The sequence below is a fragment of the Camponotus floridanus genome, unplaced genomic scaffold (genome assembly GCF_003227725.1).
Source record: "Camponotus floridanus strain SB8 unplaced genomic scaffold, Cflo_v7.5 scaffold38, whole genome shotgun sequence".
Classification (NCBI taxonomy): Eukaryota; Metazoa; Arthropoda; class Insecta; order Hymenoptera; family Formicidae; genus Camponotus; species Camponotus floridanus.
Genome location: NW_020229525.1, coordinates 1,531,534 through 1,555,061, shown reverse-complemented (window position 1 = coordinate 1,555,061; position 23,528 = coordinate 1,531,534). Strand labels below are relative to the sequence as shown.

At 37.8% G+C, this 23,528-nt stretch overlaps 2 protein-coding genes across 4 annotated transcripts in view; one reads left to right on the top strand and one right to left on the bottom strand.

Annotated features, from left to right (window-relative positions):
- LOC105257737 (zinc finger protein 845) overlaps positions 1 to 2,456 on the bottom strand; it is a 43,188-nt gene extending 40,732 nt beyond the window's left edge. For both annotated transcript variants that reach the window (XM_011268568.3, XM_020029512.2), the window contains exon 1: positions 2,374 to 2,456. The gene's annotated coding sequence lies outside the window, so the exon portion shown is untranslated. The remainder of the gene's footprint in view (positions 1 to 2,373) is intronic.
- An 819-nt stretch (positions 2,457 to 3,275) lies between these two features.
- LOC105257726 (protein tiptop) overlaps positions 3,276 to 23,528 on the top strand; it is a 142,709-nt gene continuing 122,456 nt past the window's right edge. The window contains exons 1-2 of one of the 2 annotated variants that reach the window (XM_011268537.3): positions 3,276 to 3,421; positions 3,961 to 4,614. Coding sequence is in view for 1 of the 2 variants with exons in the window: in XM_025411212.1 (XP_025266997.1) it covers positions 4,575 to 4,614 (40 nt within the window). In the remaining variant the exon portion in view is untranslated. Of the gene's footprint in view, positions 3,422 to 3,517; positions 4,615 to 23,528 lie in introns of those variants that run through there. The other variant, XM_025411212.1, reaches the window with a different exon arrangement.

Genomic DNA, 23,528 nt, shown 5'->3' with positions numbered 1-23,528 from the left:
AGTACAATTGCGTCACTTAATAAGAAAAATATTTGGAATTTACATATAATAATACATAATTAATCTCAATTTAGATGGCTATATGTGGATTAAAAATACTTTTTATTTAAAGATACTTTAAAAATTTCATACATACACAGACACAAACTGCACGCATGCCGGCTCATACGCGCACATATACGCACGCACGCATGCACGCGTACATCATCAATACATACATACATACATACATACATATATATATCATATATACATATATATATATATATATATATATATATATATATTGTATAATTCATTTATCTAATAATTATGAATGTCATGATACCATCACGAAGTAAAAGTAATTCATGTCGTATAAATTTCTACGCAAATGCAATTCAACAAAAACCAGCATTGCATCGTTGGGAGACTGCTGTCTTACTTTGGAATGCCTCAGTCTTGGTGAAAATGAGAGTCGGCGCCATAATCGTAAACCAAAGTACATGCAACGCGCTAACGAAAAGCCCATAAGTACGGCTATATCCTTCCATCCAGTAGGAGAAGCGCGTCGGAAAACAAAAAGAAGAGAGAAAATGTAGGAAAAAAAACTCGCGGCTAGTCCCTCGTTAATATTTGATCCACGGGGCGAGTTCGCCAGAACGACAGACCGCCGCTGGTAAATTGGGCGTTGGTGCACTTTTAATTGACAGAAATGTTTAGCGATAATGAACGCGCGCCGATTGGTAGGAGCCAGGGATAAGTCGAGAGCGTATGCCGACAGTAGTGGCTTCGACGACGACGACAACGACGATAACAACGACAACGACAACAGGAGAGAAACAGCGCAGCGCCAGAGCCACGACTAGATAGAGACGCGGCAGCAGGAGCATAAACATCCTCGGCCCCCGGTGGTGGCCGCGAGGACGACAGCGGTGGCGGCAGCAACAGCGGCAGCAACGGCGGGGGTGCAGCGCGCACGTTCTGCACCGTGGGCGTAGCCATTCTGTTCCTACCACGGCGGCAAGGATGTTCTATGACGCTATAGATCATGCGGGCTCCGCCCGATGGGCGGGATGTGTCCGCCAGTTGGTACAGTTTATCCCGCAGAGCTGCCAATGTTGCCAGCGCCTCCACCGGTGCTTGCTTAAACGAGCTTCGTTGAGTTCAGAGAACGCGGGATGATCATCGAGTTCTTTGGAATTATATTTTCGGGAAAACATCTCTTAGAAAACTGAGATTCGGAAAGATTTGGAGAAAGAAACGAGTCTGAGAAAGCAAGCGATAAGAAAGAAGAAAGTGATATAATTCAAGAGTAAATAACAAAGATTCTTCCTTTAAAAATTCCTTAAAAAGTATCAATAAATATATATCTCATGAAAAAATATTGAGAATAATTATATATTTGTATCATTTTGTGTGATTTTGTTGTAAACTTTATGATAACTTTTCGATAATGATAACACCTATTATATATGTGACATGATGATATTTAAATTATTTAATAAGTTATAAATTATAAATATGAAGGTTTTGTAAAATTATATAAAACATTTTCCGTGAAAATTGTATTCCAATAGCACACATGTTCAAAAGACGTCCAGAAGGTATTCAGAGGACTTCCAGAGGACAGCCAGAGGATATTTTATGTCCTTTGGATGACTCCTGGACATTTTGTGAACATGTGTGCTGTTAATAGAATAATTTTGCGATTTACTGATTTATTTGTTAATAATCAACTATCGATATTTTGTCTAACGTAAGCAAATATAATTTTATTCGGGATATTAAAAGTACATTAATGCATTCGTTGTGAAGTATATGCATAATTTAAAAAAAGCGTTCAGAAAACTTAATGTCGTTGACAATGTAATAGCGAGTACTAACTTAATTTCCAATGTTTCGCATACAATGTAAAAATAGTTCTCTATATCTTTCTCTCTCAACTCTTTAGTTTCTTACTATACGCGCGTATATCTTAACACGCAGTCCGCCTTACTTTGTATCAACTACGTTAACACATTATATTTTCTACTGTATTAATATTTAAATATGCTCGATAAAAAAGAGAAAAGAAGCAAGAGAGAGAGAGAGAGAGAGAGTGAGAGTATGAAAATGAGTAAGCGAAAAAGAGAAGAAAACAGGGAAGGAAAAAGAGAGAGAGAGAAAGAAAAAACGTGTTGTGAAATACAATTTACGTACGTAAACATAATCTAGCCAAGAAAGAGCGTCAGCAACTTCAATACAGTCAACTTTATAGCTTTATACAGCTATTGTGCAGTTTTGAGGTTAAGTTTCAAAATACTCTGAATACGCTCGACAAATCAATTTCTCAGCTTACCTATCAAATTACAATCTTAGTTTGCCAACAAACGATACTGATCAAGTACTCACCCCGACTAGCAGTAGCCTTGGACGCGATTCCCTTAGCGAAAACCCCGAGAAATTCCTAGGTGTGGCTCCGCGTCGCCGTAGTACCGTAGCTCGTGCGCAACAGCGCCTCCCGTGGCAATAGTCAGAACTAGCCCTATACAGCGACAGAGTTACCACTACAGAGCGACATCTCCCCGTGCACCTCCCTAGCGGGCCGACAGAATCGAGGACCCCGCCTCCTTTTCCGACCTCCCCCAGTGCGCGCGAATGCATCTATAGCTCTCGTAGATCCGTGACGAACCTCTCGATCTAGTCGGCTTCTTTTTTATTCGGTATACCTTGCGTAGACCCATTAAAAACTCTAAAAACTTGTAGTTGTAGAAGAAGCAAGAAAAATGGAAAGAATTTGTGACGACGGAGAACGCGTGGGTGCCACGTCGCGGCCACGTTGCGTCGAGGAGCGCATCCACCAGCATTTGGTGCATTCGCAGACGAGAGTGGCTGGCCTTTGCGCCGTCGCTGGTGCGGCGAACCCCTCACGTCGCGTTACATCGCATCGCATCGCTTCGCATCGCATCGCATCGCATCGCGTCGCGTCGCATCGCGTCGCGTCGTGTCGCGTCGCATCGCGTCGCGTCACATTGCGATGCGCGTGTGTGGGTAAACTGAGAGAACGATAGAGAACAAGGAGGCGCACGATCCCTCCTCTCCTACGATCTCGCTCATTCACTCGGTACACTTCGCGATCCCTTCCATGCCTTCCCTTCCCTTCCCCACTTTCTCGTGGCCTCGCAGCCTCATCGTTCGCGGGCCGCGCGCCGTGGACGCGATCGCGGCCGCGGAGGAGAGAAAGAACGAGGGTGGCGAGAAGGAGAGATCGAACGAGCGCAAGTGAGACCAGCAAAGAAGAACGGACGAGCGAGGAAACGAGAACGGTCGGTGGAGGAGGGAAAGAGGACTAGTACTACTCCTGGGGTCCCCCCACCACACGACCTGCCGCCGCGACGCCAGTCCGTAGTCAGTCAGCGCTGGACCGCCGCCCGCTCGATTTCGCGATCCACGAACGACGGTAGCCATTACCTCCATCTCCTCTCCGTTTCTTTTCCGTCTATCTCCCAATCTTTCTGTCTCTCCCCTCTCCCTCTCCCTCTCCTTCTCTCTCTCTCTCTCTCTCTCACACACTTACTCTCTCTCACTCTTACTCTTTAGCTTTCTTTCCAACACGTTTCTTTCTTTCGTTCTTTTTCATCCATCTGCTTTTGCCATCACGTTTTCGTTTGCATTCTACATATCTATCGCGAGCGTTCTCTCTTGCTTGCTTTATCGTTGGCTATTTGGTCATCTCTTCCTACCTTTCTCTTTTTTGTTTTTCATTGAAGTTCTTTTGATATTCACATATGTCGCGAGGCATCGTGCGCGCGTCGCAAATCATACGTCGTGGAAAGAGATTTATCGCGCAATATTATCGGGATCCGCCGATCCATCCATAAGATAGTAGTTGGCGCGATCCCGATAGCCGTCATCGAAGACGAGCATCGTGTATTTATATCAGTGTGAACGGCAACCGCTCGGGAAAGTGACAAGAGTGAGACTAATGATTGCTTGCAGGGAAAAGTGGTGAACCAGGGGTTGATGCACGATACGAGGTTTCGGTGTAGGTCGATTCAGTATCATCAAGATTGAGGATTATCTATTCGAATTCAGTGTAATAACACCGGCAAAGCATGTAGACAATAATACAAAAAGTATTAATATTCACCCGCCAATATTCACGTCGCCGCAAATCGTCAGTTTCGATTGTTTTGCAATGACGAATATGAATGTGCTTGCATAAATGAGACAATCTTACGTTCTCAGTCGTACTCTCAAAGATTTATGTGACGAATGTGTTATTATTTCATTTTGTCATCGACTCCAAGTGCATAGGTGCCATGAACTCCGAATAGAATGACGACGATCGTGACAAATGCATTACTGATGACAAGCGGATTGTTGGCGAGCACGATGAGGTAGTGATTATCGGGACACGTGCCGATTGGATAACTGCAAGTTGTAACGGAAAAGAAAGTAGACACTATCCCAGATAGAGTCCTGGGGGAAGATATTTCAAGGATACTGTTCGATGTTTTCGATCGCTTGACTTTTCGGGGACCAACTAATTGCAGTCAAGGCAAAGAGAACTGGAGACCGCACGGATATCCGAACATTTCCGAAGTACGCAGATGCCCCGAAGGAAACAGCACGCACCGCAACGTATGAAATGTGAGTCGACAAGAATTAACTCAAGTTTAGCGGCGACGGTGAAACGCGAAAGTTTGTCGATTGATGAGAAGCGATCGAACAAGCGGCAAAGTTTTCCCGAATTTTTCTCCCCGAGTTGATCGAAAAACTATACTTTTTTGCCAACCGAAAGACTCATTAATCATCTAAATTTTTAATTTATATATATATATATATGTATTTTTCATATTTTTTTACGGAAAAATAACTGAAACAAGTTAATGTTGTGACTTCGATCGAGAGGCTGGCGTTCCACCGTCGCTGATTCGTCAACAAACTCGCGGAGCCACGTGGAATGCCACGTGGAATGCGGCCTGATTTCGGTCGCAATCGTGCTGAATTTTATATACGGGATTATTCGTTTATTTTCTCCCGACACGATCTATGCTATGCTTGAGAGTTGACGCGTATGCAAATTCAATCGATCAATGAAACGGCAAGTTTGATTCGACTATTACTCAACTATCGTCACCAGGAGCCGGGATAAACCTCGATGAATACCGCAACGATTTACTGCATTTCTGTAGCGCGTATTTATAGATTAATTAAAATGTAGAAAATGTCTAGGCGATCGTAAGAGAGTTTTAGTAAAGTTGTGGAGTGTCTTTTACTATCAGTCTTTTAACGTTCACGCATTCTTTGCTACCGGAATTTCCCAGTTATATCATTATACCACTGTCGTACACTGTGGATTATTACGTAAAAAACTTTTAATATGAGATTTAAACAAACACAGAGAATGCTTTTTTTGATAAAACGAAATTTGCATCTTGTCAATACACATTCAATGTAAAAAATTTGGAATATTTGATTTTACTTTTCTAAACTATTATTCTTTCTCTCTCTTTGATATAGTTTTCCTAAATTTTTTATAAAAATATGTCAACATGATGACATAATCGCATGTGTATAGCAATTGAATAATTTAAGTATAAAATATAGACATGTATATGTGACGCATTAATATGCAAGTTCATAAAACTAGATTTTTAGGATATATTTAAAGTAGAAATTATATTGAATTATTAACAAAATTTCTGAGACATTATTTTTGCAGATTTTATAATCTTATGCGACACATGTAAAAAAAATACAATTTCAGAAAAATAAAATTATTATATTGCTTGACGAGATTAATATAATAATCATATTGTTTTTTTTATATTAAATGTACCAATTTTTCGCAGAGAATTAAATACCAAAAAAGAGGAAGAGAATTATTAATATATATTTATTATTATATATATTTTTAGATAAAAAGTATTTATTTTAATTTTATATATATATATATATATATATATATATATATATATAATCGTTTCTAATTATAACCTTTTTTCATAAGATTTGTAAATTTTAATGTGTTAAATGAAGCTGCTATTTTATTAGAAAATAAATAATTGAATAAGTTTCTCTATTACTTTATAATATAATTTATAACCTTTTTTTCTCATTTCTCTTTCTTTCTCTTTCTCTCTCTAACACATTGATTATTCTAATAAAGTTACTTATAGTTAATAAAATTGAAGAAAAGCGTGCTAAAATAGCTCGAATGTTCTTTGATTTGTACATTCTTTAAGAAAATAATACATAAAATATTTGCACTAATTTTTCGCGGTATATTAAAAAATGTATTTTTCTTTTTGCAAATATTCTATGTATTACTTTCTTAAAAAACATAACATTTAAAGAATATTAAGGTTTTTTAGCGCGCCTCAATTTTCTCAAGCTTTACTAGTTATCGGCAATTACATATATGTACAAAAACCGTTCTTATACTCCGCTTGAAAATTGAAAATGAATAAAAAGTCATGCAACGCGTTCGCAGAATTAATCGAGCTTCTTTACTTTAATACGTTTAACCATTTTTAAAGAAAAGACTGAAATTGATCTATCTGTATCTGCGTTGGGTAAGATCGAAGATGAACCGAAGCCGAACACGCCATTACGTTGAATCTCCCGACAGATGGGCAGAACAGTCGAGAGGCCGCGTTCAGGCCGAGGCGATTTGTGCGTTTGAGGCCGTGACGCGCGCCATGCTGCCTTTCCCACGTGGGGAGTCATGAGGCGTAAACAAACTCGCCCCCGGTAGTGAAGGGAAGCCATCTTGGTGAAGTTCTCTGCCGGAAACATTTACAATTCACTCAACTTACCTTACCGAAACTCGGCCAAGCGCCGATAAATCTGGTGCGCGGGAGACGCGGATATCTCGCGCACATACCTCGGTGCGATATCCCGTATAAATTTGCGGCGGTACACGGATTTTCATTGCTATGGTTTTTCGCTGACTCCTTTAATAAGCATCGAGTAATTTCTCGTCAAAGTATGAACATTATATAATTAATTACTGAAAGTCGGTTTCAAAGGAAATCTATTGCTCATTTGGGGTAGATATTATTTTGAATATTTTTAATCTGATTAAAATATATGCTTAAATATATGCTATATGTATATGTTATATTTCTTCTTCCTATACTCTTTTTTTCATAATCACTTTGAGAATTTTTTAATAAGTTTTATATACATGTGCATTGATTCTCTCTTTCTCTTTTTCTTTACCTTTTTCTTTTTTCTCATTACTGTCATATTACATCGAAAAATATAAGAATATTAATTTTTTTAAATGTGGAAAAATAAAACTATTAAAATTATTTTGTTCCGACGAAATAATATGTATATATGTAATAATTATAAACTATTATAAACGCACGTATCTGTAAATAATTAAAAGATATATATGTTTCAAAATTGTGAGAACCACTAATGAAAACTTATGATATTTAATCTATAAATCAGTATATTTTATATAATCAATATGCATTAATGCATTATATTATCTTTTTTAAATATAACTATGTGCTGATTATTACACGGTACATTGATTTGACAAATACATCTCCTTCAAAATCAAATGGATTTTCATCATTATTTAGTAATTATTTTTCAATATAAGTATGTAATTACAACAAAGGTTCATTTTCACGTATTTATATATTATATAAATAATCATATTTTAAAATTCTACGAGTTGCTAATCAACATATTATATGGAACCGGAAACGAAAGTTTCTAACCATGCGAAACATGATGAAGCCATCAGCGAAAGTAAACGTGTGAGGGATAAGAAACAACAAAATATAGCCTGCAGGACGCGACTAATTTCTCCGTTTAATTTATGATATTCTGGTGAAAGGATCTATAAAATACCATAATTTCTATGACTCGATCTATCGACTATCGATCGTATGATCATATTGTGCTGTCAATAGGCTTAAGCCTGCAATTTAATTAGCAGTATATTATGGAGGAACGATCATCGTACTCTTACTGTTGTTTTAACTCGTGTGGCCAAAAATAACATGGTAAAATTTCCTGTTATTTCATTTAAATAAAACTAACAATAAATATATATTACGACCGTGATATATTGTTATTATAGTGTAGTAGTAGTGTAGCATTGTTATTATAATATAGTAATGCACTGTAACGGTAAAAATTTACAATTCAATATAAGCACATTTTTGTATTTATCTTTTGTAATGGATTTACGCGGAAGAATAACTATAGTTTCTTTCCTTTCCTTTTCTTTCCCTTTTTAGAAGCCCATAGGAAAAAATTAAGCATTCTCGGAGAAAATCCGAGAAGCTACAGGTAAATTCTCGTCTATAGATTTATGAATTCCATAAATACCGATCCTTTTAGATCGCAAAATATACTCTTGGACAATATTAACGCATAATTTTTTTTTCATTTTTTCTTTAAAAGCTGACATTTAAATTTTAACGTAAAATTTTAAAGAAAAAGTGAAAAAAAATTATGCGTTAATTTTGTCCAGAAATATATTATCAGTGATGCAAATATTATTTGCAAAAACACAGTTTGCTAATAATAACTGATGAAAAATGGCTATTTTCTCTCTTTAAAGACTATTTATTACTTTTTATTATTTTTTCTAATTTCCTCCTTGCAACTATTATATTATTTTATATAAGAGTGGAGATACTTTTTATCAATGATTTTCCGGTAGATATAATAACTATTTTAATCAAATCATTATAAAATTTCTTGAATAAAATGTCTTGAGCCGTTTTAATAAAATTTAATTTATAAAAAATAGCAATTTTTATATAATTGCAAATTTGTATATATCATAATATTAATTACTTAACATTAATATTATTAGTAATCAATTATATATATAATTTATAGCTGTGAATTTTTTGCGATTCCTCGAAATTAAGATTCCTTATCAATCTTAGAAATTTTTAACATTTTCTAAGTTTTGTGTCTGCCAAGTCTTTTAGTGATAGAGATATACAACATTTACTAACATTCAATGCAACAGGTGTAGCTTCGATGCATCCTTCGGGCCATAATCGAAATTTACATTATAAGTCATGCTTTTATTGATTGCTGCCTAAAAAATATCGTATCTTGCCGATTCTCGAAAATAATATAATATATGAAAAATGTGGACAATGTTTGTTAAGATTTTATTCTTTTTTTTCCATGTCTCTGTCGAATGCGACATTAAAATTATCAATTTCACGGTAAATTTCGAAAAAAAAGTTATTGGAAGATACCAATTGTAAGTAGCCTTCTTTTGCGATCTCTTCGTCTCAGTCTTATTAATAAAAAAATGAAGTATATTCTTGCATATCCACGCACTTGCATTGTTCTCGGACAATTTCAACGTATACGAAATTACAAAATTGAAGACAGCGACGAAAATTGCTTACAATGTATAGCAAAATGGAGATAAAATAGAGATGATTGATTTTCCGACATGCCGTATTTATTAAATATATTAAAGCTCTGGGATTTCAATTATATTTAAAGCGTCTCGTCGCCACTATTATTCTTTATTTCGTTCTCTTCTTTTTCTCTCTCTTTTTCTCACAAAGCAAAACAATTGATTTTCGACTATTCCTGAAAAAGCAACATTACATCGGATTTAAAAGACCTACGAGACGTATCGATCTGCTGTATATAACTGCGGGTAAACTAGTCTGAAATCTTGTCAGTGGTCTACACTCAAAGTTCGTGTCTTTTTTTTTGCAATTTTAATGAGACGCATTCCTGCTCCTGGCTCACACGAATAAATTAGGTATTTCCGAATAAATATTATATCTGTCACGTTCTTGATTGGATATATCTGGCTGATATCTTTTTGTTATTATTCTCGCATTAAAAAAAATCTAAAAATACTACGAGACAAATGTCGCTGACGTGTCTTAAATTAATGGATCTTTTACATATTTTTTCTTTCAGATTTATTTAATATTAAAAATAATTATTTTTAATCTTAGAGAGAGATAGAAATATATTTTTAAGCACTTATTTCCTAGATTCGTATATTTTATATTTTGACCACTATAAAATTATATAAATATTTTATATTTTGACCATTAAAATTATATAAATATAAAGAAAAAGTATTATAATATTACATGTTTGTTTTTCAAACGGATAGTGCTAATCCAATTGCATCAGAAAAATTAAGTCTGTCGAGATCCGTATAAATTTATTTCACGCGAGCGTAAATTATTCGGTATCATATTTCACAATAGTTTCTAATAGTGTATCTAATGGACTTGTTAAAACAATAAAATTAGCAAGTATCTCTAAATAGCCGATTATTCTAACGGAATATTTATTGAACGAAATATATTCTTAGTATTTTCTGAAACCCTTTATTAATTCCTCATCGAGATCCTATATATTGATTTTTTATATAAAAATGTTTATAAAAGAATATATGTCATAATATAAAATTTCTCACAGTAACAGTAAAGAATTTCTAATAATAAAATAAACTTTTACGAAAAATTGTATCAAAAGTAAACATGACAAATTTTATTTTACAATCAAATGATTTATATGACATGTAATTATTATTATTCAAATATAATATAATTACGTATGGTGTATGTTTGTATATAATAAAAATAAACGTCTTTAGCGTTAACGCATGGCAATATTCCCAAAAATTTCTGCGTTACAAAGTTACAGATGCGTGAGGTCCACTCACGAAAAAGTTTTTGAGAAAAAGTTTTCCTGTATTGCATTCTATTTACGTTTACCTGAAGTAACACGCTATGAAATGTGCCATTAAAGTTTCACAGCAAAACCCAGTCGTGAAAATATTGAATCGTGTGTGTACATGTATCTATGCGCTTTCGTCTTTGAAAAAAGAAATTTTACTAGCGATTCTGGTAGAAATCACTGGCTATCTATAACGAGAGATACCTATTCCGTAACTTTCATCTCAAACAATGCATTTTTGCTCTATAGGATACCCGCAGCCATAAATCCTTCAATCCAATGAAAGAACGCTATATCTTTCGATGGTAGGAATTTTGGACACGATCTACAAAGAATTGATTATATTTTAGCTTAAAATGTTTTCTTTTCGCAACGGATGAAATCTAAATAGACAATTTCCATGTTCAAGAGATATGATCAATTTTATAATATTCTGTATAACTGGATATTGATATTAATCATTTGAAAGTCGACGGACATGTCTAGCATAATCTTAATAAAGCAATCTCGCGTGATTTAATTATGGCTATAATATTGCTATTTTATTGCTCCCTGATACTTGCAATTTCACAATCCAGCAAATAAAATAATTAAAAGTGCATCGATAAAAATAATATGGACAATATCTTAAATATTAAATATATTTTACACCATGATATTTTGAATTCTTATAGAATATGAATCAAGATTATTATATACAATTTCTAAAAATTTTCCTCTTTTAGAATATTACATTTTATATAAAAATTGTATACGCTGTAGCTTGATAATTAAGATCAACATAAAGTTGATGTATATTTGTTATTTTAAAGTAGTCTTAATTCTTACATAATAATTCAAAATATTAACATTTAAAAATTATATAATGATTACATTTTTTAATATAACGTGAAAATGTTTTTACGTAAAAACATTTTATGCACAATAAACGTGTGTAAATAATACTTTTGTGTGCAATGATAAATCAATGTATAATAACACAAATAAAATGGCAATGGATCGAGGAATGAAATAATTTTTTGCGAGAAACGAATGTGCCGTTAGATACGTTCAGTTACCGCTGCAATCATATACTTTTATACGCGCGCTGGCAGAAGCTGGTTCTTGAGATTTTTGCGCGAACGAACACGAAAGAAATGATGACGAATGGAAGAGCTATCTTCGGCAGATATTAAAGACATATCCGCGTGCGAAACGATTCGATGCTTAGATTTCCGCGTTATGCCCATACATCAAGCGTGGAGTCAGCTTTCTAATCGGCTCCCATTATTTCCGGTGATCATGATTTACACGCAATGCTGCATCGACGAGCAAATACACCGAATGCAGTATATCTCGAGATAAATGAGACTTCGCTCAAGAATTTTGTGTTTTTCGTTTTGCAATCTTTGGCCACGACGATATCTCGCGACTAACATTTGAATTTGCTCTTATGCAAATGGTAAGTATGATCGATAACAATTTGACCATTCAAGAATTCATGCGGCGAAAACAGATACTTTACAATTTTCATTACGTCTTTATACAGAATCGGGTCAGCTGGTACATGTTTATTTAAACACATGTCGTTTACCATGTTTATTGATAGAATCTGTGAAGAGTAATCGACAGACTAATGTATCTCTTAAATCTTATTTATATACAGTATGCAGATTTTGAACACTAGGAATTTAATTCTTGTTTCAAAAAAAAATTAGATTACATAATTTGTACGTTATATCATTACGTTATATTTTTGATAACGATAAAAAAATATCAAATTTTTATTCAATCGACTTTTTGTAAAAAATAAACTAAACAAGCTTAAAATAAAAATGTAGAAATTAAACACGATGCAATTTACACATTTGATAAATTATTTATGCAAACTGTTTATTGTTTTAGTGTAATTCTATTTCGAAATGTATTTATATGGGAATAGGAAATTATGAATTGTAAGAGTCATATAAAAATATAATCTGAATAATTTAGAAATACATTATAATGATAAACTATACACAATGAAAAGATTGCAAAATTATATAATTTCTTTTATAAAAATTATCCGAGATATATATATATATATATATATATATATATATATATATATATACAATCTTTTAAGATACTGTTTCATTTAATCCCGATTATTTAATTCCGATGAAGAAACCAAATTGTTACTATTCTACAAGTTTTCTAAATTTTCGAGTTATAAAAGTATAGTGAAAAGTATAGCCAAGTGAATGGCCTCACGCGACGTTAGCGTTGTAAACTTCAACGTCAATTCGAAGAGCGCGGACGCTCGTCGTCAATATCTCTGTTCGAGATGAGTCATTTAACGGCGCGACACTTTTCGTCGTCTCGCATGCGCACCCTATTTTTGAGACTCTCGTAAAATACGCCGTTTTCGTATTCGACCGATCCGTCTCCCGATTTACACTGTCGTAGACGACACTGCCGTACCATCTTTCTCTCTTTCTAAGCGGCACTAATAAATTAGCCAGAGAAAAAGACGACCTCGTGACAGATGTCCGATGGCTGCCATAAAGGAACTGCTGGCGACGCTCACGGATGATGGTGAGCGCACATCAAAGCGCATCCATGCGACCTCATGCCGATCCATACCGACCCATAGTTTTATATTTACCCAGTGATTTGTTGCTTTTCGCCATTCGATTGACGAGTCTCCGTCTCGAGAAGTACGCTACTTGTCAAAAGAGAACGTCGAAATAAATGTTTCCCTCGTACAGTAGAGACCCAAGGAAAATACGACTTTCACGCAGGAGCTAAACGTGTACATCATTTTATAGAATAATCTATTTTTATCGATCCAACAACTTTTCTCCTACAAATGATTTTTCCTTTCATTTCCATCTAATATGAGAAATCATTAAAATAATTAAAACATTTTCCGCCCAATCCCCGATGACTAAAGACTCACGTAAGCCGTGCCCGATACGTTGAAAGCAAAATGTGTTATCAGAGGCCATTCCTCCAGGCCGCGAACGAATGCGTTGATCACTGGACGAGAATGCGCCGGTATTCTGGCGTAAGAGTCGACAGGCCGCGCCACTCCGAAACGATCCCGTTCGAGCGCGCCGGCAAGCGCACGCTTAAGTGACTTTCGGTGTTTGGCCTTTGCACGCGGCGAGAGGCTTTTGCCTTCGCGACAAGTCCCGCGGCGCAGCCGGCCACGGAAGAAGTACATAGATGGAAGGCGACAGTGCCGCGTTGGTTCTTTCTCCTTCTTTCTCCTCGCTCCCGCCGCTCCCTTCCTCGCGGTTCGTGTGCCACCCCGCGCCCACCGTGCGCCGCGCGCACCGTAATTCAACGCTACCAGCAGATAGCTAAATCACAACGACAAACCGCCGGTAAATGCGCGAAACGAGACGAGCTGCTCGCAAGGCGAGCGATACGCTGCAAACTAGAGAGCGACCGTGTTTCATTTTTTTTTGTCTCCATTCTCTTAGAGTTGGGCAAAATTTAAAAATTGGATTTAAAATCGTATTACGGTGCGCGAGAGATACGTGTGAAACTAGCGAAGGCTAGTACCACCTAGTCGTTAGAAATTCTTGCCGCGAGTGGGAGGAGGCGCGGTCCGTCAAAGGCAGTCGCGTGTAAAATGCCCGACATACGCATAGTCGCAAATTGTCCCGTATTTTTCTATCCATTAAAGCACCTTTAAATTCTACTAAACTGTTAAACGAACTAAACGCGACGCTTTGTCAATTGTGTCGGCCTCTAATATATGATGGAATTCGCAAATATAATACAAATTGCAAAATTTCAAACTTTTCACAATAATCCAAGCGTCGCGTGTGCAATGTGTATAAAAATATATATAATTTATTAATATAATAATATATTTTAAATGTAAAAATTACTTATTTAATATTTAAGTGAAGAAAAGAGAAATGTCGTATAGAAGATGTCAAGTTTATGGTTAAAACATTCGGATACCCCGTCGGAGTAATGCGCGAAACGTGTGGCTCGCGAAGGTGGGGTGTGGTAGGGGAGTAGCGAGAGAGTACGAAGAGGAGTTGGTCGGAGCGACGGAGGTGGGAAGCGAGCCGCCGCACGTCGGTGGTTTCCTCGAGATAAACTTCACAGACGAGCAGACGCACGATCAGCACGCACGCACCAACCCACCTCTAACGATAAGTCGCCGCGTCCGACAAAGCGCGTTCTAGGTATCCTACATCCTACATCTGGAGGTGAGCGGCTTTTGAGAGTAATTGCATTTGACATTCCCACCGGAACCCACGTGTCTAAGGACTCATTGTCTATCGGATGCAATGTCGGCTCGATAAAACTCCAAATTCTTCTATCGCGCGATTTGTTTTTTCGTATAAGATAAAAATGGAGAAAAATAATTTTAAAGTAGGAAACTCTGTGCGTTATATCTTCTTTTCGTGCAATGTTTTGTTGCGATATATTTAATTTTTATATCGTTTTATGTGATTTATGATAACAACGAGTCGTGAAAATTTGTAAAAACTTTATACTTTATCACGACAGTGATAAAGTGTACGACTGACTAATGACGATTCAGATTTCTTGATATTATACTTTTTAATAGAGGAGCTATCTTTTTGATACATGATAATTATTACGCGCGCTAATAATTTTTTTTTAATTGTAACAGTTGTTTCGAATATAAAACTGGCTCGCTTGATTTCTCTATTAAATTGGTCACAAAACAACGATACGTTATGTCTCGTAGCAATATTTTCGCAATGCAAATTCGCAAAATTGTTAAATAATTAAAGATTGAAGGCGCGACATTGAAAATGTTTATCGAAAACCCTTACTCTTTCTCGCTAGAGAAAGATCCACTCATCTCTGTCAGGACGACATTCACCGAGAGTAGGAGACGGCGAAGGAGGGAAAGAGAGCCACGCAAGTCAAAACGTAAATGTGAACCCCTACGGGTAGTCCGAAGGGTGAACCGTCTCGCGCGCAAAGTATGCTTCGCACACATTGCACGCATACACAGCCACGTTATCGCATACAAGGTGTATTTGAGAATTTTCAGAATAATGGGTTAAACGAAACAATAGCAAAACTTTATTAACATTTTTTTTATTTTTCATTTTAATGTTTGCGATAAAATGAACCTGAAAAAATATTAATTTTTATAGCGTGCATAATTTTTTTTATACTAAAAGAGATGTATAATTTTATACCAATCGTAAGAAATAAATGAAAATCATAACGAATGAATATAATTGTGTTATATATTTTGAAAATCTCGTATATAAATATAAGAAATTTGCAATGTATGTAATGTATATTAAACGAGTTGAAACATTTACTTAATTGAATCTTGGCAAAAAAGTATCGCAAAATAAATCTGGGATCGGATGCATCTTTTATTAATACGCCCCGCGAGAAATTACGCGGGAGTGGAATCGAATAAATAAGCAAAACGCGACCGCTGGAGATGCGTTCGGCCGTATTTGATTTTATCCGCGCAAACTGGACGCGACTCGTTCAACACCTTACACGACACGCGTGTCGCGGCAACATCACACATCGACGTGACGGCAGGGGCCGAACAGCCTCGGCCGTGTACACGTACAATCTAGATACTGTTTCGCGCGCGAAGGCGAGGAGGCGAGGAGGCGAGGAGGCCCCGAAGGGGAAGTAAGCGGTATCTCTCGCACGCCCCTGCGCCTCTCCTCCGCCACCCTCTTAGGGGGCGACCCACCCCGCCAGCTCGCTCCTCCAGAAGCCGGTGGACGAAAGAGGGGCGCCGCGGGATGCGGGGCAAGGAGGGACTTCTCCGTCCGTCTCGTCTCGACTCGTCTCGCGTGACGGCCTCGTCAGCCGTCAGCCAAGCTCCGTCCGGATCGATACGCCTGCCACCCTTACGACCCCAACTTCCTCCACCTTCTACTGCGAAAAGCAATGCACCTACCGCCCCCGCGGCCTCCCGTCCTCCTCCGTTCGCCCCGACGCTCTCTCACCTCCTCCGCGCGAGCCTTCTCTCCCTCGCCGCTTCCTCCTCTCGCTTTGGCTGCTGCCTCCTGCCAGCGCGCGCTGAGTCTAGTTGAGTCGAGTTGAGCCACCGGCCGGGTCAGAAGACGTCTGCTGCCCGGGCGAGCGACAGCTACCCCCCTGTCCCACCCCCCGGGGACCCCTCCCTTCCTCCCCCCGCCCCGGGTTCGGCCACCCAAACACCCCCATTTTACCACCCTCTCCTCGTCCACCTTCGACCAAGCACCCCCGCTCTTACCCCGCGACCCCCCCGGCCGTCCTCCACGACTCCATTCTACCGCGACGTGCCGCGAGATGGACAGCCTCGCCTCCACGTCGAATCCGCACTATACACGTATACACGGACGTATTCTCACGTATATACGCGGATCGCGTGTATCCCGTCTCTCGATGTTGGTCGAACCGCTACCGACGTTCTCTACGACCGTTCTCTCTCCCGTCTACCCCTTCTCGTTTTCCTTCCTACGAACGCGCGTATCTCGAGTCCGCACTTTTCGCGAGTAGCGAGTATTCCCTCGGTATCGAGCGGGCTCTCTCTCTCTCTCTCTCTCTCTCTCTCTCTCTCTCTCTCTCTCTCTCTCTCTCTCTCTCTCTCTCTTTCTCTCTCTCTCTCTCTTTCTCTCTTTCTCTCTCTCGCTGCCGGAAACCATCGCCGCGTCATCGGTGCCGCGGCTCGGATGGACAATGGGTTCAACGGACGGTCGTCTACTTTTCGTGGACCGAAACGTCGTTGACGCTCCGTCAACCTTCTTCCGCAGCGTTGTCTTTTCGGAGCTCGCGTAAATGCGTATTTTATTTAGGAATTGCCGTCTATTCGCGACTGCACGAACGCGATCGATCGAGAGCATTTGGTTCGTTTCTTTCTTATATCGCCTTATTTCACTTTTACTACGTCTACTAGAGAGACCATCATACATGTCACATGTCAGAATATGAAAATCTATGCTACATTACATACATATGTATGTTAAATGTGTATGCATAATTATTTATTTAACAAATGTCCAAAATTTAATATATGATTGACAAATTTTCTCGTTATATTATATTGTAATAATTAAAAAATATACGCATGTAATTAAATTAAACTACTTGTATATATATTAAAATGTCAGTCTTTATTTTCGATCGATATTTTCGATATTTATTACGGCAATATTTAACGATCATGAATTTTCTGAGCTTTTCTCTTCTTTTTCAATGCCGGATATATGCAGATTTTATGGAGCGTAGTTGGTAATGAAAATATTAAATTCACATTTGCAACTAACTCTACTTTTTATATATACGCCGAGATGTTATAATTCTTCATTAAATACATACATGTATTTAATACGAGAGCCTTATCAATTCTTTACTTAATTTTAAGATGTTGATCTTTAACTCTGCTCTGAGAATATACGATGAGAGACTAAATTATACATACATACATACATATGCACAAAATATAGGTAAATGCTGCAAATAATCGTCTCTTTATATAGACAAACTGTACGATTGATGGCTCGATATACTCTGGGTAGAAAAGATAAATAAAATATAAGTAAAGTTTATTCCAGTGTTGCGCGATTTCAAAGCGGATGGATGGAAAATATTTGTGAAAATGTATAAGCAAATAGAAATCTGTCGTGCGTTAAGCAAACGTGATTATTGCCGCGGGCTTATAATCGCTCGTGCTTCTCGAGACAATGTATGCGACAATGGATGCGAGCTCTTCGCCAAAAGTAATTAAAATTATTCCAACTTTCTTTTTTATTCTTGTAATATTGAAACCACATCGTTAGAAAGCACCATTTCCTATCTTCGATTTCTTTCCTGTCGAGCACCTCCTCTGTGTAAAAGACAAAGATCCCCGATAATGAATCATTAGTAGTCGAGAGTCAATCGAAGATTAATTAATCGTTCGGATTCGAGAGCCAATTAAAGTTTCCTCGACAACAAACCCAAGCCGGTCGCAGCTACTGGACGGTATAATGTGCCCCCGTATAGATTCTCGCTTGTGTTTCTCACTTTATTCCTTCGTTTCCGGTTCGCGTTCGCGCGAATTTATAATGACGCCGAGCTTAATACCGGCAATTAAGATCCTTCGATCTCAAACTCCAAACATCTTTGGCCAAGATTTGCGTTTATGATCTATGCATCCATGCAAAATGCTCTTTGCTATTGATTTAATATTCTATCGCGATAGAATATTACGCTGGCTTTTATTAAATCAATTATAACTACGATATAAACGAACAAATTGATAATTTTTTAACACGCGACGTGTGTATCTTCCTCGCGACTACTTTTTTAATCATCAGCGGTATGTCGATCATGTCGCGGAATATACCAAAATTGATCAAAAACATAAGAAATAACGAGCATTCCATTTCGCCAAACTCGTCCTGCATTCTCGTGAAAGGGAATAATCGCGCAAAATTAATACCGGCTTGCCGCATGCTTTTTAGGCATACAAAATATAACGTAACGATTAAAAAATATTACACGACAGCAAATTCAACCGACAATGAGTTCTGGCTGCGAATTTAGAGGAGCGCGACGCGACGAAGCGAAATAATGGAGAAAGAACGGAAGAGGAGCGTGAAAAGAGAGAGGCGGCATGAAGAGTGGAATATATTTGGCACGTTGACAGTTCGGCGCACTTGTCGCTTTTCCTGTCGGAGAGCAAGACTGGGGCAAGGCAGGGTGGCGGACACGGCTGGCGATTGACAGTGACGCGAAGCGACGTTGCGCGCTTAGCCAGCGCACGTGTAAGCGTGTCTCGAGCGTGTAACGATGACGATCGCGCAGACACCGCCAATCAATCAGCTCATTACACCAATTCAATCGACGTCGGCCGACCCTGACGTCGACCGACCGCTCGATAATCGTCGCACTTGCCTCTTCTCCAACTCCTGGATTTCTCACGTTGCTTTTCAGGTTAAATTTGTCGTTCAATTGTGTTACCCCGCGCCTTTCAAAGATTTCGCGAATTAGTCGTGCGCATTTGTAATTGTAGTCCTTGATAACATGTACATATATGTAATATTCATTTTTCAGGTATGTTTTTTTTATTAAAGTACTTTACTTTTTATAAAGGAGTTTAAAAACTTTAAATAAAAAGATTCATTGCTAATTACATTTGGTTTTTAAATGTATTTTAAATTTCATCAATATTATTATATTTGACACTACTTTAATCTCAAGATACACACGCACATATTTGCAAAGACGTGTAAAGTATGTACGCAGAGAAAAAGAGAGCAAGCGCGCGTGAAAAAAAAAAGTTGACTCTTGTACCGTGCATCTTATTCTTAAATTTGTAACGATCGGTCTCTAGCGACATTTCAAAAGTTGAGCAACAAAGTATCACCGAGATTAATAGCACTCCTAGTCTTGAGATATATAACCAATCAATTCGTGTTCCACGCCGACGCACATGCGTTTAAATCTAATATTGTTTAAAAGTACCGCCAATGCGGTACAGCAATAAATATCTATCACTCGCCTGCGGTAATTAATAACCTATGTTCGCATTCGCGCACAAAAGCCACCGATACAGGCCGTACAGGTCGAAGCGAACGGTCCGAACGGGAGGGTTTAGCCAGAACGCTCGTGTGATCTTCCGTAGCTCGTATCCAGTTCTTTTTTCTTCTTTCCCCGCCATGACACACGTTGAAAATTATTGCCGCCGTCCGCGCTATCCCTCCTACCCGACCCCGTCAACCCTTCCCCTCTCTCCTCCAATCTCCTTGCGTCCTGTCGGAGGCGATGCCGGCCTCCCGCGATACGGCACTGACGCCATCGTAGAGATGGGTGCCAGAGCTATCTAAGGGGTGATTTCTAATTTATGAGACTGGGGCGATGTGATGAACAGACGTCATAAAGCATGTCGCGCTCCGCGTCTGCAGCCTGCCATTCGCCCTCCCCTCCAGCTACTCGCTCTCAACCATCCCTGTTATCGCTGCGACTCCCGAGTTTACCCCTCTCCCCCGCTTTCCTAGGCCCCTACAGCCTCTCTTCCACCTTCGAAGCGAACCCTCCGTCCAACCGACCGACACCCCCCAACCCGTGATTTGTGGCCTCTCGAATTCTCCTCGCGAGCCCTCTTCTCCTTCGCGAAACTTGAATTTCCTCTTTCTCCATTTCTCGCCTCCTTCATCCGCCTTTCTCCGTCAACGTTTATAGCCGAATGTCCATCGACCATAGACATCGCTAGGACTCGCTCCATTTTTTCCAGTGACCGAGTAAATTCTTTTTCCCTCGTATAAATGATACCATATATTTTCTTTTAGAGATGCCATTTGATTCGATTAATGTGTAAAACAATCATAGTAAAATAATCATACGTAATGACACTTTAAAGAAGAATTTATCTCTGTAATTTTTATAAATAAAATATATTAATCTCGTGAGAGATAAATAATTACACGAAAATGAAATACGTGAATAACACGGTAGCATGTTAACTTACAAGTTTAATGCGAAACCTATCACAATTGTATGCGCAAAATATTTTCTAGCGTTTCACTGTAATTTGTAGATGTAACAAATTTTTTTAAAAATTTATAACGTAATAAATGAAAAATTCATAAAATAATTTTTATTATTATTCATTATTTGTTATTAGTAAAATTTGTATTATATGTGAAAGCATCTAAAAATTTATATTTATGCCCATACCATTTATATTTCGTTTCTCTTTGCATTCTGAATGCAATTATATGATATCATTCTCATTCTCTGTAATATATTAAATATCTGATTACATACGCATTATAAATTTAACTAAATTTCCTTTAAAAATAGATAGAATGATGAAACACTTGCAACGGGTTGCCAATATTTATGACAAGAATAAAAAAAAAAGTATTTGGTGCAAGATATTTTTTATCGTTAGAAAAGCTTCCATTTTTCAAAAATGGATACTTTTTCAGTAAGTATCAGACATCGCGACATATTTTCACCTTAATTTCTTGCTGACGCGCAAAACGGGATATATTTGTTGAATATGACCTTAATACCCGCGTCTATATATACCGATGTATCATTGTGAATGTCCATCACAATTGACCTGTGATCAACTGCTGTTACATCTTATGTATCAATGATTAGCAAGAGATCGCGCAATAAAATACACAATTTTCTTTTTTTATACTTTATTTTCTAATGAAGTCAACCGTTTCTCTTCGTTTATTAGGAATTTTAATCGAATATTAAATCATCATCATATATATGATATTGCAATTTTAAAAGAGTAACAATGGATAAAATTACAAATTTTTAAAATTTAAAAATATCAATATAATATACCTAACACAAAATATTTATACAACAATTTAAAACGATACATGCAGTGGTAAATGGCCATACACAAAGTAAAAGTTTGCAATAAATACACTTTGATACATACACATGCGATATTATATATTTTAATAACATATATTTATAACATATATTTTAATAACACTATTTTATTAACTTTTAAAATTTACGTAAAGTATAAATAATTATGTTATAATAATGTCGTGTGTACATGTATGTATATGTACATATATGTAATGTAAAAATATAAATGAACGTTTATCGATTATACTCGTCTTTTTGGCACTTTTCAAAATTAAATGTCTGTAAAAAGAATATAAATTTATAGTTAGTATAGCTAAAGCCCCACATACATGAGCAAACGAGATTGTACAGCGTCCTATTATTGTGAAAGGTTGCATGAATTATTTCGCAAACAATCATTGCTGACTGCCAATAATACTCGAGACAGACCGCCAATAATACGCGTTCTCGATTAACAGCTAACGTGGAGCCAATTTGGGAAAAATCGAAGCCAGACGTGGCAATAAGATATAACGGTTAGCAATAAATTGCCATAGATTTAGTTTGAACTAAAGACAATCTTATACAATTTACTGTTTATTTATGTTGAAATAATGAGATATTCCAATATTTACTTATTTAATATTTATTTAAGAAATTAATTTAACGTTTCACAATCGTCAAATTTAAACAATTTGTTAAAAAAAGAAAAAAACTGACAAGGAATTCAAAATATCAAGTATATTTTTATCATAATATTTTGCACAATTTATATATTTCATATTGGAAATCTGTTTTATGTTTGCAACATGTACGCAAAAGGACGCGTATCGATGAATATGTCGCACCGAGAAGTCAAGGATCGGAAGTGGGCGCGCAGCCTATGCCGGATGGCTTTGTACGAGTCACGGTGCTGTTCGTGGCGCGACTTTATGCCCGCGAAAATCTGCCGAGTAATCGGCCGTAACATCGTGCAAATTGTCGTGCTATACCGCGCGGCGACGCCGGCCACTCGAGACGCGATGAAACGATCAGATCGGGCAGGTATCATCGAGGCAGGTAGTCCGCATGGCGGTCCTGGAAAGAAATGCGGGAGAAGGAGGAGGATTGGAAGACGTTCCGAGGGTGGGAGAATAGTTTGAAACGTGCGGTTCACGGAACCTTTGTGAAAAATCGTGTTATAACCCTAATTTAATTTTATGGCCAGCATTACAGCGGATTGTGTTGTATATCGGGGCCTGGGCATAATGGCCGTATATGGCCGCGTATAATAATGGTGAAAGAGAGAGCGAGAGAAGGTAGACGGGGACAGGGAATATGCGAGCGGATAGAAAAGAGAGAGAGAGAGAGAGAAACGGAGAAAAAGAGAGATGATGACGATGCGGGAGATACGGAGGAGCGGGTAAGGAAGGAGGGGAGGGAGATAGGAAAGGGGGCTAATAATCAGTTGTAACGCGAACCGTCGTAAACCGCAAAACAACGAGAATCGAAAGAGGGTGTAGAGAAGAGAGAAAAAGGAAATGCTGCCGGACAGCGACGGCGGTGTCGGCGGCGGCGGCGGC